Genomic DNA, 24,969 nt, shown 5'->3' with positions numbered 1-24,969 from the left:
TAAAAATTAAAAATTAAAAATTTCGCTTATCGTCTTTCGACCGCAGAATATCTAAATCAAAACATTGTGATGTTCATTATACAGATTTGGCAGAAAAAATCTCCCTTCCTGTTCGTTCCTTATCATCCAAATGCAAACCACATTGTTGACGTTACTCTTATTGCTATATGCTGTCAAATGAATTTCATGGGCCAAAGTTAGGAACATAGAAAAGAAATGTGTCCCTAAAGTTGGGTCCATGATTTACTTGTGAAAACGTTGTTAAACAATTAAAATAAACATAAAATATTCAAACAGTAACTGTGAGTTTTACGTCTAGTGTGTATTATCAGGTAATTCCATTCAATAAATGCCATAATCAGGCCATTTGATGATCGTCAGTGCAACCTTCCCATCTTAACCTTAGAAGTCATGGCGGCTAAAAACTCCGAACAGAGTGATATTCTCAACCAGTTTTATTACTTACGAGAGCTGAAAATGTATTGAAATGTTGTGATATAAATTGATTTGTGTGTGGTACACATTTATCAATCATCAGTGATCAATATTTTCCTTATTTTTTGTGTAATATTCCTTAATTAATTATTTATTTGCGTGATAGGCCGAATGAAAGGACTAGACCCACATTACATACCGTAACCCTACTAGGCAGGAAATTGTCATCAAATTAATAATAAACCATTAAATATAATTTTTTATTAAGCATTTATTTGATAGTTTCGCAAATTTTACATCGAGTCAATAATAATATTTACCTTGCTGTTTTTGTTTTCATCTTCAAATTAGTTTTGTTTATCTTAAATATCATGTAAAATACTTGGTTTGCTAGAGGTGTTGTTCTGTCATTTTTCTTTTTCGTGTTATCATCTGTTTTCCACTGCGTTTCGCACTGTTTTATCTTATTTTTCACTGTCGCTAGTAAATATCAGTTTGGTTGTTGTTTTTCTCCATCATGTTTTTTTTTGTCATTAATCAACATTTAAAAAAAAAAGTTAACGATTTTTGTCTCACTTGTATTCATTTTTGTTTTGCTTCTTATCGATTAAGGTAAAGGTTTAATCACATGACACAAAATTTTGTTTTCTTTTTCTAATTTACTTCCAAAAATGAACATTGAAGCGAACATAAAATAACTCCAATGATATACGTTTCACTACGAATCTCCACGTTTGACTTGACTGTGTCAGAGAAAGCATATATTTGCGGAGAAAATCACTTTCTATGGCTTGTTTGCCTTTTGTTAAATATATGGAATAAGCAATTATTCATAAATCCTTTTTAGTTTTGGATTTCAATCGTCCTTTCGTCCGATGACTATCAGTTTGTCGTTCTATCTTTCTAGCATAGGTTTTACCATCATTCCTCTATTTGTTGTAGATTTTTTGTCAATAGTTTTATATTCGTGTTTACTTTCTTTTTGTTTATTGCAGGGCTTCTGTTTCGCTAGAGATAAGTTGTTTTGCTGGATGTTGTATATGCGATTTGTTTATATTTTTTATCAGTAATTTTTAGTGGTTTTATAGAGTCAACAAAAATTGAGCTAAGCTTTACATTGTATTTCATGATTATTCCGCAGTTTGTTTGTTAAAATACGATAAGTAAGTGAATAGATTCAGTATGATTTACTGCAGTTTTCCTTGTTTGTTTTTTTTAGTAAAAATATTATTAAATATCTGGAAAAAGGATGCCATTTGGTTTGCTGACTGTGTGTGTGTGTATATAAAGCGGATGAAAATCAAATCAGCTGATCTCCACGTACGCAATTTGATCGAAGTGTCGTCATTTAGTCCTCCTTTTCAGTCGTTTTCTGTGAATGGAACAACAAGGAATCGAATCAGTTGCCTATTGCTTTCCGATCGCGGTAAAACTTACGCTTTGTAGTTTTTCTTTGGCTGTCTCCTTTGCGTCATCGAATGTTAAGTCCCCTGGAAGTAACGGAGGAAATACTGTAGATCAAGCGAGCTCGAAGATTCAAATCGGGGTAATCAAACGGAACGAAATATCGGGAAAGTTAAAAACTAGCACTCTCTAAGGATCTTAAAATCGGCATGCATGACTTTTATAAAAGCTGGTGTTGATCAAACGATAAAATACACAAACTTAAACTTTCTGGTGAGCTCCATTTCGACTCGGAAAAAGTTGCATTAACAGCGCTGAGCTTAAACAAGCAATGGGCCTTCAAGTTTGCTTGCTTTCCCTACTAGGCAGAACTAAAGAAGTAACTTGTATTTATATATAGATATATAGTTTGAGCGAATGGTATTAAGTTTTCGAATTCTAACCTGGGTACATTTGTCTACTTAACAGTTCAATTTCTGCTAGCGGAAATTCGCTCCTGGTGCTGGCCGTTGCCGAAGTGGTAGTAGTGGTCGATGAAGTACTGCTGCGAAGCACTTGTGTTGTCGTATGTTGTTGTTGTTGTTGTTGTTGTTGCTGTTGATGCTGCAGCAGCTGCTGCTGCTGCTGTTGCTGGCCAGAACTGCTTGTGCTTGCTGTCACCATGGTGGTGCTGCTGCTGCTTTGGAAGGTCATACTTTCCTGCAGTCCGAAACCCTCTAGGTCACCGAAGTTGTCCAGCGTATCGACCATCGTTATTGAACCGCAGCTCGTCACACTAGACGACATCTGTGAATCGGTTTCGTTCTGGTAGGTAGCATTAGTGGCCGTTGAGCTGGTCTCCAGGCTTTCCGTACTGGTCAAAAACGCGTCCTGACCAGTTAAGGAATCTATGGAGATGTCCTTGGTCATTCCCGTCTGATGGTAGCTTACTGAACTCGAACCGGCGATCATGACACTTTCCGTAGTCATCCGTTGGCCCGCAGCAGATTTCGTTGGGCTGCTGGACGTGCTCTTGTTTTCGATACTGTACGGAAGTGATTCCAGCGAATCACGCTTTGTCTCACTGGCTCTAGACATCACTGCGTGCTGCATCTCGATGGAGTCCGTGCTGTCACTACGTGGGGGCTGTTGCAAAGCTATCTGCTCGATCGAATCGGACCTCGAAGATCGGGTTGTCATCGCTCCAGCCCGTGAAAACTCAATCGAGTCAATACTGCTGGTCATCAAGTCCATATTGTTCTTGTTGTTGATTTCCAAGCTATCACTGCTGGAGTGTGCCGATGGAAGTGTATCTTTGCTGATGGTCTGTTGCTGGATACGATTTCCATCCAGACTATCACTCGACACCGTTAACAGGTGTGAAGTGTCTTCCTCTTCCAGCGCATGTCTTACCTGGCTTTCATGGGAAACGGTCGTAACGGTGGTTGCTGTAGTCGTAGTTGACAACGAATCTTTGCTCATTCCTTTAGTCACGAAGCTGGTTTCTACCTTGGTAGTCTGCTGCTCCGGACCGGATGTCACTGTTGTGCTACTAGTAGTTGCCCGTACCACGGTTCCATTGGTTGGTGGACTTCTCTTGACACCGTTCGATCTATCCGATTTGTTAGATTCATCCGATCTGGACAACAACAGTGCTGCCTCTTCCTTAGCCTTGATCTCTATCAGTTGTGCTTCCAAGCAAGCTGTCTCCAGTCCTTCGAATTCCTTTAAACTCGATAGACTAATATCGTCACCATGACCTCCACGGGCCAAAAACCGTTTCGTGAAGCTTCCGTTGCTCAAAGAATCCTGAGATCCTTGCTGCATTTTACGGTTCTCGAGAGAGATTACCTGTTCGAGGCTCTCAAATTCCTGCAAACTGCTCATCGAAATATCGTCATGCTCACCTCCTCTGGAAGCAAGTCTCTTTGCCAGCATATCGTAGTCCGGGGTGCTAGAGAATGAATCCTTAATGCTTCCAATTCGGCTACTACCCACTTCATCCTCCTCCTTGATATCTTCCAAGCGTTCGTCGTACGGGTATCGGTAGTTCTGAGTTTCTGCCAGCTGCATCTCTACCCACCGCTTACTCTCCTCCAGAGGATATCCATTGTTCAGCAGATCCATTGTCACTGCATTTGGATCCACTTCCTCGCTACCGGTCGGGGGACTGTCTTCGAATGCATACATCATGTCCTCTCGCATATTCGCATACAAAGAGCCGGCATTCGTGTGCGCTGGAGCTGACTTCACCAACATCTTCTCCACCTCTTCGTCGTGCTTCTTCTCCATCTTAACCTGCTGGATCGATACACTCTTTCCTTCCATGTCACATTCGTGTGCCTCACGAGCCACCTCTTCAACAATGACAAACTCGTCGGAAATATCCGGTTGCTCAAGCATCTCAAAGGAATCCGACCCGGCCGAATCATCCTTATCATCTGCTTCGAAATCAAACTTGTTCGTAATATCAGCCATCTTGGACTTGTACTTTTGATCGATCATCTCTTGATATTGTTCCTCACTAATCTTGAACTCCTCCTGAACAGCGTACTGAATCTTATGATCACTAGTTTCGCGTTCCATCGGCTTTGCCGAGTATGATGCCCCCATCGGCTCTTCCTCCGAATCTTCCATCTGAACATCTTCCGTTACTTGAATATCCGGAATAATCGTTGCCGAGGTCTGTTGATATTCCTGCAACTGCTCCTTCTTAATTTCCATTAACTGCTGCGCTTCATCTCCTTGTTCGATTTCCGCATGAACGTCCTCCACGATCGTCTCGATGACCGAGCTTGACGGCGAGAACGAATTGCGTCTATCATGCTCTACCTCAATTTCGTACCCTTCGTTCACCTTATCTTTTTTCTTCTTCTGAGATTGAATCAACGGTGCCCGGAACGACCTCGAGTACTCCGATTCGTACCGATCGTAATCAGAGTCCGAAGATTCCTCCCTCGTACCGTCACGTTCCACACTCGATTGCTTGGACGCCTCGAGTGATACAGATTCCTCCTGGGAATCCAACGAATCCCGAGCTTCTGCGGCAATTTCCGACATCAGCTGACCGGAAATTGTACTCTCGGAACGCTTATGTCCCCGTTTCTTGGAGTTTTCATCTGTAGCTTCTTTAGCTCCCGCCATTTCCGTCGTAGCTTGCGTGTTTAGGAAGTTGACGTCTCCCTCCCGGCCGACCGAAGACGTCAACGTAATGTCCCCTATCATTTCCGCAGAAGTTCCCGCAATCGGCGTTATTGCATCCAGTCCGATCTCCATGTGCGTTGGGAAGCTGTCGGTTGCCTTGTCTGTAAGGTTTTCCATGATCGTTTCCAAGTTGGAGGCGCTGGACAGACTGATTGACAGAATGCTTCCGTCCTCCAGACTTGTACCGAGCTTTATATCGTCGATACATTCCGTTTTGACGTCTTCCAAACTGGAAGCCTTCATCGATTCCATCAGATCCAACGCGTTTCCGATGCTGGAGCTCAGCTTCTCCGATTGCTCTTGCGCCAGCTGTTCTTCGACGTCTTCCTGTAGCTGGAAAACTTCCTGCGAGTCTTCCGAACGCTGATCGTCCATTAAATCGACGGTAAAGTGCATCTCCTGTGAGCGCTTCATCGCCACCGGCATGGTACCGGATATGGACGAGAGGTCTTCCTTATCGTCCAGTAGTAACTTTTCGCGGAGGTCGTCCTCCGAATCGTCGTGAATAAGAGCTGCTGCATCGGAAGAGTCAAAGTCAATGTCCATCGTGGACGGGACTAGGGTTTCCGTAGCTTCGGACTCGATGCTGGCCAGGTTGCCGGAACTTTCCGAATCAAAACTCTTCAGACTGTCGTTCGTGCTTACGTTGAACGAATTGAGAGTACTGGCAGCGCTGTGATATTCTGTCGATGGAGGAATGATCGAGTTATCGAGGGCGGTTTCGTACTCCGATGAGACATACTGTTGCATTAGGTTGTCCACGTCGGAAGACTGTGGTCGACTGCTGTCGGTTTGCTCGAAGCTTTGGTACTGGCTTTCGCCGGAACTATCGATATCGGTAGCGGACCAGCGAGTGCCCTTGGGGTGGTGCGGTGATTTGCGCATACGCGGTGAGACGTCCAGCTTTGCAAAGGAACTATCCGAAGAGATCGGAGTCAGGCCATCCGGTCGGGCAGATTCGTAGGAAGTTTCCTTAGACTCCGGGTCGGAGGTTTTTTGTTCAAAAGAATCGTTTTTGATTTCGGTGAGGATGATCGGTTCGGAGATGATGGTAGTTATGGTAACCGGTTCGACAAGGTCTGCAGTAGTTGTAGTTGCGCTGCTGACGATCACCTCCTCTTGCTGGGCTTCATAGATGGGATCTTGCGAGTATTTAGTAGATGGTAGGACTTTGAACTCGAACTCGGAAGGCGACTGCTTGATCAGTTTTCCGTCGACGACGGATTCGATGAGTTCTTCATGCACGGCGTCGAGGGATTCTTTGACTTCTTCCAAAGTTTTCTCGATGGCTAGTTCATCTATTGTGCGTTTGATGACTTCTGGCTGCGAAGGTTCTTCGAATACGGTAGGTTTCTGGGTAGATGGCTTAGCGCTTTCTACGAGCTTAGCAACCTGTGGCTGGATTGGGGAGTGGACTACGGGCTGGTGGGGAGCATCGATTCGTCTTTCTAGGTCAAGTTCGAAGGTCTTGGATTGGTCTGCGATACCTTCGATGATTTCAATGACTTCGGCTTTGATTTCTTCATCGAGAGCGGTGCCGGTTTCCACTTCCTGGAGCTGTTTGAGAGTGAAAGAATCTTCTTGGGTGACCTTTTCGCGGTATGCTTTGAAGGGATCCTGCTGGGGCTCTTCGTCCGCTCCGGAGTCTTGCGAATACTCGTAGCCGATGTTATCGAAGGCATAGTCCGATCGTTTCTCGGAAGTTGTCCGTGTGATGACGTCAGAGCTGCGTTCGCCGATATAGAATTTAGTGGCTGACAGATCTTCTTCGCTTGTCTCGAACTCGACGGAATCTTTCTGGGCAGCACCGGAAAAGTCTTCGGATGCGACCGATTCCTGCCGTAGACTGCTGGGCTCGGGGTACTGCTCGATGGAGTCCTCCGGTTGATCGAAGGACTCGATGATGCTGGATCGAGTCTGGGTGTCTGTTCGGGAAGAAATGCTGGTACGCGGTCGCGGAACCGGAAGCGGTTCCTGGCTGCTCGAGAACTCGCTAGCGTCCCCGGAAACTCCGGGTTTGTCGTGGTCAGTGGTTTCCACGAAGGATGCTTCGTCCGTGGGCTTGGTAGCAAGAGCGGATGAAGTTGTTAGCGAGGAGGCAACAGCAGCAGCAGAGCTAGTAGTAGTGGTGGTGGAAGTAGTAGTAGCGACACTAGTGGTTGCAGCAGAGGCATCAACGTCAGCAGTTAGATTAGATTGCGATCTTGGCGTTGGCTTTGGAATGGTAATTTCTGTTTGTGGTTGCGTATCTGTTTCTATAAGAATAAAAGCGGTGAAAAAAGCGTGTTAAGGTTACGGACGGAAGAGAATGAGTTTAATCGTTGGTTGATTTTTGGTTTGGTTTTCGAGGGGTTCGGGATGAAGTAGTCGAAAGGAACGTAAATCATACAGGATACGAAACGTAAAAACAGACCGATGAGTTCTGATTCTGGTTGTTGGTGAGTTTTTGCTTTCCAATTATGGAGACGCGTTGTTGGGAACCGTTAGTTGAGTTAGTTTAGTTTTTGTCAGAGAAAAAAGCGAAACGTATCTAGATTGTTCAAGTGCCAATTTGGTGAGGTTTTCGAAAATGGAGCTCCAATGCTTTTGATATTCTTTTGTCGATTGCAAATTGTGGGGCAAACAATATAATGTAACAGAACCGAAAGAACGAAGAGACTGGCATGCTTTTATAGAAACGAAATGTTAGTTTTGGACTGTTAATTCTCTAGGTTGTATTTTTGGTTTAAGTTGAAAACGCGTGTTCGACTAGTCGCTACCTTGTAGATCGTGATCGGGAGTACTGGAACCGAAATCACCGGTCGTAGCAGAAAGACTCTCGTCCCAGCTCATTTTCGAAAATTCACTCTGCAGCATTGAAACTTCATCTTTGATTTGGGAAATGGCTTCGTCATAATCGCGATTTTTGTCCAGCAACGCTTCCGGCTCGATTTCGGACGACAGTCGCTCAAAGTGTCGTTCTATTTTATTCGCTCGGCGTTCTTTCCGGACCGCTTCATCGACGGCGGCGCCACCATCGCCAACAGGTCCATCTTCATCGGTCCCTGTTGGCTGTACGGCACCGTCTGTGGCCTCACCGAAGGAAGCAGTGGGCAGAACACCGGCTAGTTGCGCTAGCTGCTGGTTGGCTTCGCTACTGTCATAGTCGGGGTTGCTAATGTTATCATCGAAAGACTTGCCTGACATAGACTCTATGGTGGGCGACTTAACGACAAGATCGGCTTCGTTAGACGATAGGATATCGCTACGGATTGCGTATTGCTCGCTCTCCGAGTGAGCCTGCGTTTCGATCGCAACGTCCGGTTGCATTTGGGAGTTGTTTACGATCGATACACTCTGCTCCAATATGCTATCGACTAAGTTACTAGCTTCCGACTGTACTAAATTAAGATACTCTTCGCCTGAAATGAGAAAGGGATTTAGGAGAAAATAGTTATCATTGAATGCATTCGGCTGCAACTGAGAGATACGCGGGCTAAAGCGACTTCAGGCCTAGATTAAAAATAGTGACAATGATGATTGATACGCTCGTTGCACTCGTTGCGGTCACTACCACTCACGACGAGTACGAAGTGACCACCAGCGAGTGAGCAAGCGTACGAACGAATGAGATAGAATGGTAGAATGATTTTAATGAGAGGATGAGTGATGAGATATGCCAGCGTTTGCTTTCTTTAGTACAATTTCGCTTTTTTCGTCAGAGCTTCGTTTAGAATCGAATAAAATTAGCATTTCTAGATACCCAAAAAAGTTCGACACTAAGTAACACCTAGAGAATGGAATCCTTTTGGCATGGTAGGTATTTCAGCTATAGCAACCTGTTTGGAAAGAAATTGAAATCGAACGCCAGTCTTCCCAACCAGAATCAGTTTAAACTCAGATATACAATTTGCTCTCAGCGCTTCGATGGGTTTCGATGTGAGTGTGAGATTTTTTTTTAAATTCATGTGTGTTTGGTGCGCACGAGTCTGTGTGTATGTGTTGGTGTGCTTTTACGAAGAAAGAAAAAAAAAAGTGATTTTTTTTTAAATTTTATTTTCAAAGAGTGGAGAGACCAGAAATATTAACGATTTAAAAAAAAAAGAAAAACACGAACAAATGGTGGACGACAGAGAACGAACCGTCATACTAACCTTCGAAGCTTGCCGATGCTTGTGTATCTTCTTCTTGTTTGTCATCTGGAATACAAATTAGAGGAACAAAAGCACAACGATAAACGTATGTCTTCAACAATGGTTTAGTGGTCGGCTAGGAGGCTCTGCGAGTTCTGCTGCTTGTATATCGGTACTTGATTAGCTCTTTTAAACGAGTAATATAATACTTGAGTAGATAGGTGGTTAAAGTAGTATAGAACATATGATACTGTAATTATGAATAGCATAAAGTAACGGGGTAAATCAACGAAAGCCTTAGCCTACGTAAAACATCAAGCTTATTAAGTCACGCATATCAACCGAGTAGACAACGAAATAAAAAAAGTCAACACTGCTTGGCCTAAAGGAAATCGAAAATAGAAAAAAATAACTTAATACAATGTCATACCATACCGTAGCCGTACGAACACGAAACCCCTTTCTCCAGACCTGCTGCCTTCGGATCTACTGATCCGCACCGTTCCCGGCATCGTCGTCTAGAAATTCCACATCGGTATGCATTTCCTGGTGATCGTTACCGGTCGTGCCCTTGACATCCAGCAGTACGCCCTTGGAGCGAGCGCTGGTTTCGTGGATTTCACACCCTGCACTCTCATCCAAGGCCCTCGTCAACTCGAACGGAGTTGCCGTCTGTGCTCGCGAATACATTCCGTCCACCGGATCGTCACCATCTGAAGCGTCCTGTATATCTTCGCAGTCCGTGTCGCAGTTATGTGTGTCTGGACTCGGCGAAACCTCCCGTATCAGGGGAATCGGATACGCTTCCAACATTACGTCCGATCCTGGACCGTTGCGCTCCCGCGACTTGACCACCGATGAATATCCATCGAAGCACAGCTGTGGAGAATGCACTGATCGATGATCGTTCACCAATTCATCTCCGGAAAGAAACTCCACATCAGTTTTTGCACCGCAATCATTCGTCGCCGCTGTCAGTCCGCTGACCTGGATCGTCGCACGACGCTGTTTCGAAGGTACAAAGCCACATTCCTTGGCATCATCACTTAGGTACATGTCCTCTACGTCTGTAGTAGCCGCGGCGGCCGTGTCCACTTTCATTTCAAACAGGAACTTCTTGCCCCTAAACTGCTGGCATGAGCTTGCATTGGAAGTGCTGTGCCCATGGGACTGTTTCGGCTTGCGGCGACGTCTTAGCTCACTTCCACTGCCGCTGTTGGAAGCGCTTCGCTCAAAAAACAGATCCTCCGTGTCAGTTTTTGGTTCCTGTGCTGGACTCGTCACCTCTAGGTTAGCGGTCTTGACGCATGTGTTATCGCTAGAATATACGTCACCGTTCTCCATGTCGGGCAGCGATTCTATGGTATACTTGGAACTGTCGTACATCTCGCCGGTTTCCTCCGTATCGGACATGTCTTCCACGTCCGTTAAGGCTTGCTCAATATCCGGAGTGCGTACCATGAGTAGCCCTTGATTCAATGGCATCACATTCTGTCTCTGTTCTCCGGATTCACCCTGCCTTAGGATGGCGATTTCACGGACCGGCGATGGTAGGAACTCCTGACCTACTTCTTTTTTTTGGTCCGGGTCTACAAAATCGTTGTCATCACTGTCGTTGAAGTCTTCAACATCGGTAGTTCCACCGCCACCACCGGTTCTACCCTGTCGGACTACGGCCCGTGGCATCAGTCGCTTGCCCGTGGTTTGTTTTTCGTCCTCACTGTCGGAGGAATCCAAGTTCTCCACATCGGTCAACGCTTCGTCTGCATTAGGTGCCTGCACACCCAAACTCGAAGGTCTCTTCGTTTTCGCTGCCGAAGATTCCGCTGAACCATCCGGTATTTCCGAAACAAACGTTATGTTAATCTCTGGAAAATTCTGCGTTCTATCATCCTCGACATCGCTTCCTTCCAGGACGAGCTCTTCCGCTTCGAATAACGCTGACTGTCGATTTGGTGCAGGTTTAGCACAAGCACCAGCCATGTCATCATCGGAGAGGAGCATATTCTCGTACGCCGATCGAGGGCGTTCCTCTTGCGTCCTACGATGACTTCGCCGATGGCGAACCTTACAGTCGTTGTCCGAATCGGAAGAACTTTCATCGATGGCTTCCTGTTTATGATGCGTATGCTTCTCCTGCTTCCGCTTCATCGAATTGTGTATGTCCACGGCATCCGATTCAATGTCCTTCATTAGGATATCCTCCGGGCAGTCCGGAATGGATACCCTACCTAGCGAATCGTCGTCATCCGAGAGGGCACAATCTTCGCAATCGGTCAGCGCGTTGCTCGTGTCGGCAAACACCTGCAGTGAATCCGACTCGGTAGTCTTCGAGGAGCATCTGGTCAAGGTCTTCGGTCTGTCTCCCTTGTTGTTGGATTTGGTGGTCTCATCTACGTACCCTTGGTCCAGGAAACAGTCCAGAGCAATATCCGCTTCCCGAGCGGACTTCGGCTCGGCGTCGTTCTCATCTTCGGAATCGGTACAGTCTTCGACGTCGGTTACCGAACCATTCGTGGTCGGTACAATGGCATCTATCAGGGAATTGCCCGTTGGGCTGGATTTCGCTGGACTCTTGCGGTACCGTACCGTATCCTGGTCCATGAAGAGATCTTCCGTATCGGTAAGTGCTTCGTTGATGTTCAGCTTGGACATTTCGTCGACGTCGTCGTCCGAACATTCCTGGGTGATGGAGATTACCGGTATGTCCGACATGCTGGCTACGATGGGGCTTCGGTTCGTGCGAATGTCTCTGACTTGTTAACCTGTGTGTCATTTCAGAATGTAGCGGTTGAACACAAAGGAATAGAAAAATTATGCAAATTAAATTATACAAAAAAACGAAAGACGCCTAATAACAGAAGTCGGAAACAATGGCATTGCAAGGCAAATTATGCATATTTCGATATAAAATAAATGTTCGGTTATAACATCGACTGAAAATGATTATTGAATTTCTGGGTAGGATATGGAGGCTGCTAAACGTACTATATATGTAACGGGATTATCTGACTACTAGACTTTTCTCCTGCTGGGTTCTTGCACGAGTTCGGCACATTTGTAGAGTTCCCTTGGACCCATTCGTCGCGGAGGAGTGATCAAGTGCTATTAATCAGATAACACATATAGTTTTTGTTTTTGTTAAAGGCCGATAGTGTTGGACATAATACTGCTATAGGCAGAACCACAAACACATAGTAGCAAATCGTGGCAAAGTAGCACAACAAGGCAAAGAATTTGGAAAAGAATTAACAAGCTACTTTTCAATTGTAATTCGTTTTTTTTTGGTCTGAATACTGCGCTCCCAAATGAAACAAAACGAAACAAGTAAATTGGCGGAATAGAGACAAACGGGATGCAACGATATGTAGCGAGAATATCCATCAAACAAGTCACGGGCTTAGGTACTTGGACAAGTACGACTCTATAATAGTATTATGTCATTTAAATTTGAGTGTATGTTCGATGTTTTAAAAGTTATTTTTTGGCATAGAGATTGCGAGCAGGAGGAGAGTTGGAACATTTACCTGTAAACAGGGAACTATCGTAATCAAACTTATACTTCAGACGTGGCGGCGTGGATGCCCGGAAGTCGAGTATCGGTGAGATGCGACTTTCCATCACAATGCCGTCGAGTGATGCCACCGTGCGGCGGTCGATGGCATGCAATGCCTGATAGATCTCGTCGTCGCCGTCGAACGGCATGGGGACTTCCGGTGGCTGGGGACCGGCACGCATCCATATGTCCGACTTACGGTACCTTTGATCGCTTACAATCTGCTGGCTGGTGGTGGTAGTGGAGCTAGTGGCCACCTGTTTACGGGTGGTCGCCGTCGCAGCAGACGATGACGCCGAGGAAGTCGTAGCGTACGGTTTTGGCGAGGCTGGACTACCGGAGCGTTTGCGTTTACCAAGGACGTCACCTTCGTGGTCGGAAGACGACGAAGGCAGTGCTATGGAGTCTGAAAGGCTAGAGTCAGTCGTCAGGTCAATGTCATTGTAGCGGTATTCGTTAATCTTGCGTATCAGTTCGTTCGAGGTCGACGGTTGACGGTAGATCACTTCGATCGATTTCGACGAGTCGATCGTGCGTGTGAAGACTTCACTGGTCAACACATTTGTACTATTGGAGGAACTTTTATTGAGACGGCTCGGACTAGACGGCAACGAAGACGGAATTTCGGCGTGATCGAACGCGACGGCATCCTTATACGAGTAGTGCATGGCGGACTTGCACCGATAGGTGTCGTCACGTTTCGAATCACCGGACGTGTGTACGGTTTTAGTCATCCGCGGCGCAGTTCTGACGAACCCAATCTTTGCAGGTGTCTGCGTGGCTTCGGTGATGATATTGGTGCTGGCGGTAGACACATCGTAGGACTTTGTTGTCATCACTATCACAGTTTTTTGAGGTTTGTCCTCGACGACAGTCTTGGTCGGTTTCTTCCCAGCGCTGGCTTTGACGGGAGGCTCCTTCTTAGGAGAACCCTTGGCGCTGGGAACCTTCACCGGAATTAAACTTTTGTTTGTACGTTCTTTCGAACTCTTGGACGTACTCGCTGTAGTCTTCGTGACGAGGTTGGCTTGTTCTTTGTCTGATTTCTTAACTGGTTCATGCTTGTCGATCGGTTCTGTTGTTGATTTTCTGGAACGATGGTATCGGGAAATACTGCTAGATATGGACGAAGATGACGATCTGCCCGTCCGCTCTGAACGGTCAGTGGAGGCTCTAGTATGCTTAGTGCTTTGCACTACTGGCAAAGGCTCTTGTTTCTTCACAGCGCTGGAACTTATTGGTTCAGGTTTATTGAGGGACTTTGAAGCAGTCATATCGGATCGGCTGCCGGAAGTGTCCCTGGAAGATTTGGCTCTTCGCTCTGGTGGTGGTTGTACCACCGTTGTTGAAGATGTCGACCGATGGGAAGACTTAACCGGAGAAGAATGCGTAGAATCGGTAAGGTTCAGTGGTTTCAACACCTTTTGGTCCCGGGAGAGCGTAGATTGCATGTATCCGTGCGATCTGGTGCTAACGTGTGTGCGCGATACCGTGGTAGAACGGCTTGTGCTCGAAGTGTACTCAACACTCTTTGAACCTGACTTGATGTCAACGGTTTTGGTTGATTGCTTCGAAATCTCGATTGGCGTTTGCTTCTGTAGGCTTATTTTTGTCACAGTAGCTTTCGGTTTGGACTTTTTCTTTACCTGAGTTGTATCCTTCTTCTCGGATACTTGTTTCTTCAGCAGAATCTCCTTTTCCTTTACTTCATGGATGGTTTGACCCTTTACTAGGGCCAACTTCTCCTGAGCATCCTTCTTCTCTTCTTGCTTCTGCTGCTCTAGCTTCAAGTTCTCTTTTTGTTTTAAGGCGCTATCATAATTTGTACTGTCAATAATTGACTCTACATAGGATACACTTTCCGTATACTCTGTAACGTCACTTTGCGGTGATGCTGATTCATGTCGGGGGTCGATCGACATTAGCTTGCAGGACTTTACCTGTCTGGTTTCCTGCGAATCATCGCGTGGCTTTGGCAAGCCCATCATAACGTCATGGCTGTCGGATTCTGTGTCGTAAGGCAGATTGTATTTGGTGGCAGATTCGGTCGAAAAATCGGAAGCGGCATTATCACTTAAGGAAACGGATCGCTCATACTCTGTCGGTACATCCTGTTGGATGGATCCTCCGGTGTACAGCAATCTATCGGTATCATGAGTGTACGAGTCAATCGTTTCACTTATCGTCGTGGCATACGAAATACACGAGCTTGGAGATAGGACATCGATTTTCTTCTCTGCTGCTGGTTTGACCTTAAGGAAATCCCCAAAGCTATCTCCCGCCATCAGTTCAAGCGAGGATGAATCAACCCGTTCACTGACATACGTTATCGAAGAAGTCGTGAAATCCGTAAGCAATGGCGAATCATCGTCGTATACAGATCCTTCAACGGCAGAAAGTGAACTCTTGCGTGTATCCGCTAAACGAGATTCTTCTCTTCTTAGATCTTCCGGTATATCTGAACGTTCAGATGGTGCAGAAAGTTCTGGCTTATCTATTCGCTCCACATCTGAATCATGCCTTTTGTCAGTGTCAAAAGCGTGTTCAGACTCTTGCGCAACCGATTCAGCCGTAGCATCCCGAAGCATAGTGAACGCGATGGATTCCCTAACTCGATAAGAATGTAAGTTTAGTGCAAAGGAAGCCATTGCTAAATTTTCAAGAGTAGTGGTTCTGTCTGTTTTGCTTTCAATTGGTAGGGTCATTGTCTTCGCTGTAGTCTCAACAATTTCAGTAAAATGTTCTTCATTTTCTGAATTATCTTTATGTGATTGTAAATCAACAGCTGCTTGCTCATCGAGCATAGTTTCAGACATTGTTGTCACAGTCATTTCGACAACTTCAGTGGTAGACTCGACCGCTTGTTGTTCAACAAATGCAGTCGCTTCGTCTGAAATAGACTTCACTTCTATCGTTGTCATAGTCTTGTCCATTTCAGAAGCAGTCTTCATTGTTTTTTCGGATACTACTGTTCCCAATCCACTAGCTGAATAAGAAGTCTTTCCTTCAGTTGACTTTGCAACGTCTCTAGAATCAGTTGTTGCAGTTACAGTTGTATGAACAACTTCAGTGATCTCCTCGAACTGCTCTTGAGTGTCACCTACGACGTCAAGCAAAGATTTCTGTTTTTCAACTGTCTGCTCATCAGTTTGAGTTAATGTAGTCAGAGTTGTCTCAACAATTTCGATGACTTCCTCTATTTCTGTTAAATCATCATCTTTTGATCGAGAATCAACAGCAGGTGAAGCCTTCTGCTCTACGCCTGTGTGTTCATCGAGAATAGTTTCAGGTGTAGTAGTCACAGTCGTTTCAACAACTCCTGTGATGGACTCAATTGTTTGTTGCTTAACAAAAGCCCTCTCTTCGTCTAAAATTGATTTCACTTCTGTGGTTGCCACCGTCTTGTCAACTTCAGAGGTAATTTCTTCAACAATTTGTTCAGAAACTGCTGTTTCCAATACAATATTTGAAGAGGAGATCTTTGCTTCATTTGTCTTAGCATCGGCTCTAGAATCAGTTATTGCAGTCACAGTTGTTTGAACAACTTCAGTGATCTCTTCGAACTGCTCTTGAGCGTCACCTAAGACGGCAAGCAAAGACTTCTGTTCTTCAATTGTCTGCTGATCAGGTTTAATTTGAATTATAGTAGTCACAGTTGTCTCAACAATTTCGGTTACTTGTTCTGTTCCTGTTGAGTCATCGTCTTTCGATTGAGAATCAACAGCAAGTGAAATCTTCTGCTCTTTGTCTGTATGTTGATCGAGCACAGTCGTTTCAACTACTTCAGTGACTAACTCATCAGCTTGATGCTTCACAACTGTAACCGCATCATCTGAAATAAACTGCAGTTCTGTGGTTGTCACCATCTTATCAACTTCAGAAGTAGTCTCTTCAACCACTTGTTCAGAAGTTGTTGTTTCTAATTCATAGGCTGACGAGAAGGTCTTTGCATAGGCTCTAGAATCAGTCATTGTTTTAACAGTTGTTTGAATAACTTCAGTGATCTCCTCGAACTGCTCTTCAACGTCTTCCACGACGTCAAGCGAAGGCTGCTTTTCTTCAATTATCTCCTCATCAGGTCTAGTGTGAGTGCATGTAGTCACAGTTGTTTCAACAATTTCGGTTACTTCTTCGATTTTTGTTGAGTCAACATCTTTGAAACGAGAATCAATAGCAGTTGAAGCCTTGTGCTCTACGTCTGTGTGTTCATCGAGAATAGCTTCAGATGTAGAAGTCACAGTCGTTTCAACAACTTCTGTAATAGACTCAAATGTTTGTTGCTTAACAGCTGCCGTCTCTTCGTCTGAAATTGACTGGACTACTGTAGTTGTCACCGTCTTGTCAACTTCAGAGGTAATCTCTTCAACAATTTGATCAGAAACTGCTGTTTCCAACACAATATTTGAAGAGGAGATCTTTGCTTCAGCTGTCTTAGCATCGGCTCTAGAATCAGTTATTGCAGTCACAGTTGTTCGAACAACTTCAGTGATCTCTTCGAACTGCTCTTCAGCATCACCTAAGACGGCAAGCAAAGACTTCTGTTCTTCAATTGTCTGCTGATCAGGTTTAATTTGAGTTATAGTAGTCACAAACGTTTCAACAACTTCTGTTACTTGTTCTACTTCTGTCGAATCATCATCTTTCGATTGAGAATCAAGAGCAAGTGAAATCTTGTCTGTATATTTATCGAAAACAGTCGTTTCAACTCCTTCTGTGATAACCTCAGCAGCTTGATGCTTAAAAACTGCAGCCTCTTCAAGAGTCTCCATATCGGTTGTTGTCACCGTCTTGTCAACGAAAAAGGTAGACTCTTCAACCATTTTTTCAGAAACTGCTGTTTTCAATTCAATTTTTGAAGAAATATCTGTTTCAACTGTCACAAAAAATTTCTCAATTGACTCAACCTCGGCAGGCTTAGCTTCTTCGACTGGCGAAATTGGCTTCTCAACAGTAGACTCTTCGACATGTTTGGTTTCAGTAACGGCTTCTTCTACTTTCTCAATTGGCTCAACATCGACAGGCTTAGCTTCTTCGACTGGCGAAATTGGCTTCTCAACAGTAGATTCTTCGACATGTTTGATTTCAGAAACGATTTCTTCTAGTTTCTTGATTGGCTCAACATCGACAGGCTTAGCTTCATCGACTGGCGAAATTGGCTTCTCAACAGTAGATTCCTCGACATGTTTGATTTCAGAAACGATTTCTTCTAATTTCTCGATTGGCTCAACTTCGACAGGCTTAGTTTCTTCGACTGGCGAAATTGGCTTCTCAACAGTAGATTCTTCGACATGTTTGATTTCAGAAACGATTTCTTCTACTTTCTCGATTGGCTCAAAATCGACAGGCTTAGCTTCTTCGACTGGCGAAATTGTCTTCTCAACAGTAGATTCTTCGACATGTTTGATTTCAGAAACGATTTCTTCTACTTTCTCAATTGGCTCAACATCGACAGGCTTAGCTTCTTTGACTGGCGAAATTGGCTTCTCAACAGTAGATTCTTCGACATGTTTGATTTCAGTAACGATTTCTTCTAGTTTCTTGATTGGCTCAACTTCGACAGGCTTAGCTTCTTCGACTGGCGAAATTGGCTTTTCAACAGTAGATTCTTCGACATGTTTGATTTCAACATCGACAGGCTTAGCTTCTTCGACTGGCGAAATTGGCTGCTCAAAAGCAGATTCTTCGACATGTTTGGTGTCAGTAACAACTTTTTCTAGTTTTTTGGTTGGCTCAACATCGACAGGCTTACCTTCTTCGACTGGCGAAATTGGCTTCTCAACAGTAGATTCTTCGACATGTTTGATTTCAGAAACGATTTCTTCTAGTTTCTTGATTGGCTCAACATCGACAGGCTTAGCTTCTTCGACTGGCGAAATTGGCTTCTTAACAGTAGATTCTGCGTCATGTTTTGTTTCAGTAACGACTTCTTCTACTTTCTCAATTGGCTCAACATCGACAGGCTTAGCTTCTTCGACTGGCGAAATTGGCTTCTCAACAGTAGATTCTTCGACATGTTTGATTTCAGTAACGATTTCTTCTAGTTTCTTGATTGGCTCAACTTCGACAGGCTTAGCTTCTTCGACTGGCGAAATTGGCTTTTCAACAGTAGATTCTTCGACATGTTTGATTTCAACATCGACAGGCTTAGCTTCTTCGACTGGCGAAATTGGCTGCTCAAAAGCAGATTCTTCGACATGTTTGGTGTCAGTAACAACTTTTTCTAGTTTTTTGGTTGGCTCAACATCGACAGGCTTACCTTCTTCGACTGGCGAAATTGGCTTCTCAACAGTAGATTCTTCGACATGTTTGATTTCAGAAACGATTTCTTCTAGTTTCTTGATTGGCTCAACATCGACAGGCTTAGCTTCTTCGACTGGCGAAATTGGCTTCTCAACAGTAGATTCTGCGTCATGTTTTGTTTCAGTAACGACTTCTTCTACTTTCTCAATTGGCTCAACATCGACAGGCTTAGATTCTTCGACTGGCGAAATTGGCTTCTCAACAGTAGATTCTTCGTCATGTTTTGTTTCAGTAACGACTTCTTCTACTTTCTCAATTGGCTCAACATCGACAGCCTTAGCATCTTCGACTGGCGAAATTGGCTTCTCAACAGTAGATTCTTCGACATGTTTGATTTCAGAAACGATTTCTTCTACTTTCTTGAATGGCTCAACATCGACAGGCTTAGCTTCTTCGACTGGCGAAATTGGCTTCTCAACAGTAGATTCTTCGTCATGTTTTGTTTCAGTAACGACTTCTTCTACTTTCTCGATTGGCTCAACATCGACAGGCTTAGCTTCTTCGACTGGAGAAATTGACTTCTCAACAGTAGGTTCTTCGTCATGTTTCGTTTGAGACACGACTTCTTCTACTTTCTCAATTGGCTCAACATCAACAGGCTTAGATTCTTCGACTGGCGAAATTGGCTTCTCAACAGTAGATTCTTCGACATGTTTGATTTCAGTAACGATTTCTTCTACTTTCTTGATTGGCTCAACATCGACAGGCTTAGCTTCTTCGACTGGCGAAATTGGCTTCACAACAGTAGATTCTTCGACATGTTTGATTTCAGAAACGATTTCTTCTAGTTTCTTGATTGGCTCAACATCGACAGGCTTAGCTACTTCGACTGGCGAAATTGGCTTTTCAACAGTAGATTCTTCGTCATGTTTTGTTTCAGTAACGACTTCTTCTACTTTCTCGATTGGCTCAACCTCGACAGGCTTAGCTTCTTCGACTGGCGAAATTGGCTTCTCAACAGTAGATTCTTCGATATGTTTTGTTTTAGTAACGACTTCTTCTACTTTCTCGATTGGCTCAACATCGTCAGGCTTTGCTTCTTCAACTGGCGAAATTAGCTTCTCAACAGTAGATTCTTCGTCATGTTTGATTTCAGAAACGATTTCTTCTACTTTCTCAATTGGCTCAACATCGACAGGCTTAGCTTCTTCGACTGGCGAAATTGACTTCTCAACAGTAGATTCTTCGACATGTTTGATTTCAGTAACGATTTCTTCTACTTTCTCAATTGGCTCAACATCGACAGGCTTAGCTTCTTCGACTGGCGAAATTGGCTTCTCAACAGTAGATTCTTCGACATGTTTGATTTCAGTAACGATTTCTTCTACTTTCTTGATTGGCTCAACATCGACAGGCTTAGCTTCTTCGACTGGCGAAATTGGCTTCTCAACAGTAGGTTCTTCGTCATGTTTCGTTTCAGAAACGACTTCTTCTACTTTCTTGATTGGCTCAACATCGACAGGCTTAGCTTCTTCGACTGGCGAAATTGGCTTCTCAACAGTAGATTCTTCGACATGTTTGATTTCAGTAACGATTTCTTCTACTTTCTTGATTGGCTCAACATCGACAGGCTTAGCTTCTTCGACTGGCGAAATTGGCTTTTCAACAGTAGATTCTTCGACATGTTTGATTTCAGTAACGACTTCTTCTACTTTCTCAATTGGCTCAACATCGACAGGCTTAGCTTCTTCAACTGGCGAAATGGGCTTCTCAACAGTAGATTCTTTGACATGTTTGATTTCAGTAACGATTTCTTCTACTTTCTTGATTGGCTCAACATCGACAGGCCTAACTTCTTCGACTGGCGAAATTGGCTTCTCAACAGTAGATTCTTCGTCATGTTTTGTTTCAGAAATGACTTCTTCTACTTGCTCAGTTGGCTCAACATCGTCAGGCTTAGCTTCTTCGACTGGCGAAATTGGCTTCTCAACAGTAGATTCTTCGTCATGTTTTGTTTCAGTAACGACTTCTTCTACTTTCTCAATTGGCTCAACATCGACAGGCTTAGCTTCTTCGACTGGCGAAATTGGCTTCTCAACAGTAGATTCTTCCACATGTTTTGTTTCAGTGATGACTTCTTCTACTTTCTCGATTGGCTCAACCTCGACAGGCTTAGCTTCTTCGACTGGCGAAATTGGCTTCTCAACAGTAGATTCTTCGACATGTTTGGTTACAGTAATGATTTCTTCTACTTTCTCAATTGGCTCAACATCGACAGGCTTAGCTTCTTCGACTGGCGAAATTGGCTTCTCAACAGTAGATTCTTCGTCATGTTTTGTTTCAGTAACGACTTCTTCTACTTTCTCAATTGGCTCAACATCGACAGGCTTAGCTTCTTCGACTGGCGAAATTGGCTTCTCAACAGTAGATTCTTCGACATGTTTGATTTCAGTAACGATTTCTTCTACTTTCTTGATTGGCTCAACATCAACAGGCTTAGCTTCTTCGACTGGCGAAATTGGCTTCTCAGCAGTAGATTCTTCGTCATGTTTTGTTTCAGTGACGACTTCTTCTACTTTCTCAATTGGCTCAACATCGACAGGCTTTGCTTCTTCGACTGGCGAAATTGGCTTCTCAACAGTAGATTCTTCGACATGTTTGATTTCAGTAACGATTTCTTCTACTTTCTTGATTGGCTCAACATCGACAGGCTTAGCTTCTTCGACTGGCGAAATTGGCTTCTCAACAGTAGATTCTTCGTCATGTTTTGTTTCAGTAATGACTTCTTCTACTTTCTCAATTGGCTCAACATCGACAGGCTTTGCTTCTTCGACTGGCGAAATTGGCTTCTCAACAGTAGATTCTTCGACATGTTTGATTTCAGTAACGATTTCTTCTACTTTCTTGATTGGCTCAACATCGACAGGCTTAGCTTCTTCGACTGGCAAAATTGGCTTCTCAACAGTAGGTTCTTCGTCATGTTTCGTTTCAGAAACGACTTCTTCTACTTTCTTGATTGGCTCAACATCGACAGGCTTAGCTTCTTCGACTGGCGAAATTGGCTTCTCAACAGTAGGTTCTTCGTCATGTTTCGTTTCAGAAACGACTTCTTCTACTTTCTTGATTGGCTCAACATCGACAGGCTTAGCTTCTTCGACTGGCGAAATTGGCTTCACAACAGTAGATTCTTCGACATGTTTGAATTCAGTAACGATTTCTTCTACTTTCTTGATTGGCTCAACATCAACAGGCTTAGCTTCTTCGACTGGCGAAATTGGCTTCTCAATAGTAGATTCTTCGTCATGTTTTGTTTCAGTAATGACTTCTTCTACTTTCTCAATTGGCTCAACATCGACAGGCTTTGCTTCTTCGACTGGCGAAATTGGCTTCTCAACAGTAGATTCTTCGACATGTTTGATTTCAGTAACGATTTCTTCTACTTTCTTGATTGGCTCAACATCGACAGGCTTAGCTTCTTCGACTGGCAAAATTGGCTTCTCAACAGTAGGTTCTTCGTCATGTTTCGTTTCAGAAACGACTTCTTCTACTTTCTTGATTGGCTCAACATCGACAGGCTTAGCTTCTTCGACTGGCGAAATTGGCTTCTCAACAGTAGGTTCTTCTTCATGTTTCGTTTCAGAAACGACTTCTTCTACTTTCTTGATTGGCTCAACATCGACAGGCTTAGCTTCTTCGACTGGCGAAATTGGCTTCACAACAGTAGATTCTTCGACATGTTTGATTTCAGTAACGATTTCTTCTACTTTCTTGATTGGCTCAACATCGACAGGCTTAGCTTCTTCGACTGGCGAAATTGGCTTCTCAATAGTAGATTCTTCGTCATGTTTTGTTTCAGTAATGACTTCTTCTACTTTCTCAATTGGCTCAACATCGACAGGCTTTGCTTCTTCGACTGGCGAAATTGGCTTCTCAACAGTAGATTCTTCGACATGTTTGATTTCAGTAACGATTTCTTCTACTTTCTTGATTGGCTCAACATCGACAGGCTTAGCTTCTTCGACTGGCGAAATTGGCTTCTCAACAGTAGGTTCTTCGTCATGTTTCGTTTCAGAAACGACTTCTTCTACTTTCTTGATTGGCTCAACATCGACAGGCTTAGCTTCTTCGACTGGCGAAATTGGCTTCACAACAGTAGATTCTTCGACATGTTTGATTTCAGTAACGATTTCTTCTAGTTTCTTGATTGGCTCAACATCGACAGGCTTAGCTTCTTCGACTGGCGAAATTGGCTTCTCAACAGTAGATTCTTCGACATGTTTGATTTCAGAAACGATTTCTTCTAGTTTCTTGATTGGCTCAACATCAACTGGCTTTGCTTCTTCAACTGGCGAAATTTGCTTCTCAACAGTAGATTCTTCGTCATGTTTCGTTTCAGTAACGACTTCTTCTACTTTCTCAATTGGCTCAACCTCGACAGGCTTAGCTTCTTCGACTGGCGAAATTGGCTTCTCAACAGTAGATTCTTCGTTATGTTTGGTTACAGTAATGATTTCTTCTACTTTCTCAATTGGCTCAACATCGACAGGCTTAGCTTCTTCGACTGGCGAAATTGGCTTCTCAACAGTAGATTCTTCGTCATGTTTTGTTTCAGTAACGACTTCTTCTACTTTCTCAATTGGCTCAACATCGACAGGCTTTGCTTCTTCGACTGGCGAAATTGGCTTCTCAACAGTAGATTCTTCGACATGTTTGATTTCAGTAACGATTTCTTCTACTTTCTTGATTGGCTCAACATCGACAGGCTTAGCTTCTTCGACTGGCGAAATTGGCTTCTCAACAGTAGGTTCTTCGTCATGTTTCGTTTCAGAAACGACTTCTTCTACTTTCTTGATTGGCTCAACATCGACAGGCTTAGCTTCTTCGACTGGCGAAATTGGCTTCACAACAGTAGATTCTTCGACATGTTTGAATTCAGTAACGATTTCTTCTACTTTCTTGATTGGCTCAACATCAACTGGCTTAGCTTCTTCGACTGGCGAAATTGGCTTCTCAGCAGTAGATTCTTCGTCATGTTTTGTTTCAGTGACGACTTCTTCTACTTTCTCAATTGGCTCAACATCGACAGGCTTTGCTTCTTCGACTGGCGAAATTGGCTTTTCAACAGTAGATTCTTCGACATGTTTGATTTCAGTAACGATTTCTTCTACTTTCTTGATTGGCTCAACATCGACAGGCTTAGCTTCTTCGACTGGCGAAATTGGCTTCTCAACAGTAGATTCTTCGACATGTTTTGTTTCAGTAATGACTTCTTCTACTTTCTCAATTGGCTCAACATCGACAGGCTTTGCTTCTTCGACTGGCGAAATTGGCTTCTCAACAGTAGATTCTTCGACATGTTTGATTTCAGTAACGATTTCTTCTACTTTCTTGATTGGCTCAACATCGACAGGCTTAGCTTCTTCGACTGGCAAAATTGGCTTCTCAACAGTAGGTTCTTCGTCATGTTTCGTTTCAGAAACGACTTCTTCTACTTTCTTGATTGGCTCAACATCGACAGGCTTAGCTTCTTCGACTGGCGAAATTGGCTTCTCAACAGTAGATTCTTCGACATGTTTGAATTCAGTAACGATTTCTTCTACTTTCTTGATTGGCTCAACATCGACAGGCTTAGCTTCTTCGACTGGCAAAATTGGCTTCTCAACAGTAGGTTCTTCGTCATGTTTCGTTTCAGACACGACTTCTTCTACTTTCTCAATTGGCTCAACATCAACAGGCTTAGATTCTTCGACTGGCGAAATTGGCTTCTCAACAGTAGATTCTTCGACATGTTTGATTTCAGTAATGACTTCTTCTACTTTCTCAATTGGCTCAACATCGACAGGCTTAGCTTCTTCGACTGGCGAAATTGGCTTCTCAACAGTAGATTCTTCGACATGTTTGATTTCAGTAACGATTTCTTCTACTTTCTTGATTGGCTCAACATCGACAGGCTTAGCTTCTTCGACTGGCGAAATTGGCTTCTCAACAGTAGATTCTTCGTCATGTTTTCTTTCAGTAATGACTTCTTCTACTTTCTCA

The 24,969-nt window shown here is 43.8% G+C and overlaps 1 protein-coding gene across 4 annotated transcripts; it reads right to left on the bottom strand.

Moving 5' to 3' along the window:
* Positions 1-688: 688 nt before the first annotated feature.
* Positions 689-17,604, bottom strand: LOC135697484 (serine-rich adhesin for platelets-like). Of its 4 annotated transcripts, none has more exons than XM_065217236.1 (6): positions 12,662-17,604; positions 9,156-9,200; positions 7,782-8,423; positions 2,283-7,277; positions 1,873-1,925; positions 689-1,807 (listed from the first exon to the last, which is right to left on the bottom strand). In XM_065217236.1, the coding sequence occupies exons 1-6, from the start codon at positions 17,508-17,510 to the stop codon at positions 1,784-1,786; spliced, it is 10,608 nt and encodes a 3,535-aa protein (XP_065073308.1). In that variant the 5' UTR covers positions 17,511-17,604; the 3' UTR covers positions 689-1,783. The 4 variants fall into 4 exon arrangements, with proteins under 4 accessions (XP_065073308.1, XP_065073324.1, XP_065073316.1 ...); XM_065217252.1 differs by lacking the exon at positions 12,662-17,604 and adding an exon at positions 9,565-9,734; XM_065217244.1 differs by lacking the exon at positions 7,782-8,423.
* Between the last annotated feature and the right edge of the window lie 7,365 nt (positions 17,605-24,969).

Source organism: Ochlerotatus camptorhynchus, unplaced genomic scaffold, assembly GCF_037179485.1.
Source record: "Ochlerotatus camptorhynchus isolate MF236.1 unplaced genomic scaffold, CSIRO-AGI_Acam_v1.1 ptg000007l, whole genome shotgun sequence".
NCBI lineage: Eukaryota > Metazoa > Arthropoda > Insecta > Diptera > Culicidae > Ochlerotatus > Ochlerotatus camptorhynchus.
Note: the sequence above shows the minus strand (reverse complement) of the source record. Positions and strands in the feature narration are given on the sequence as shown.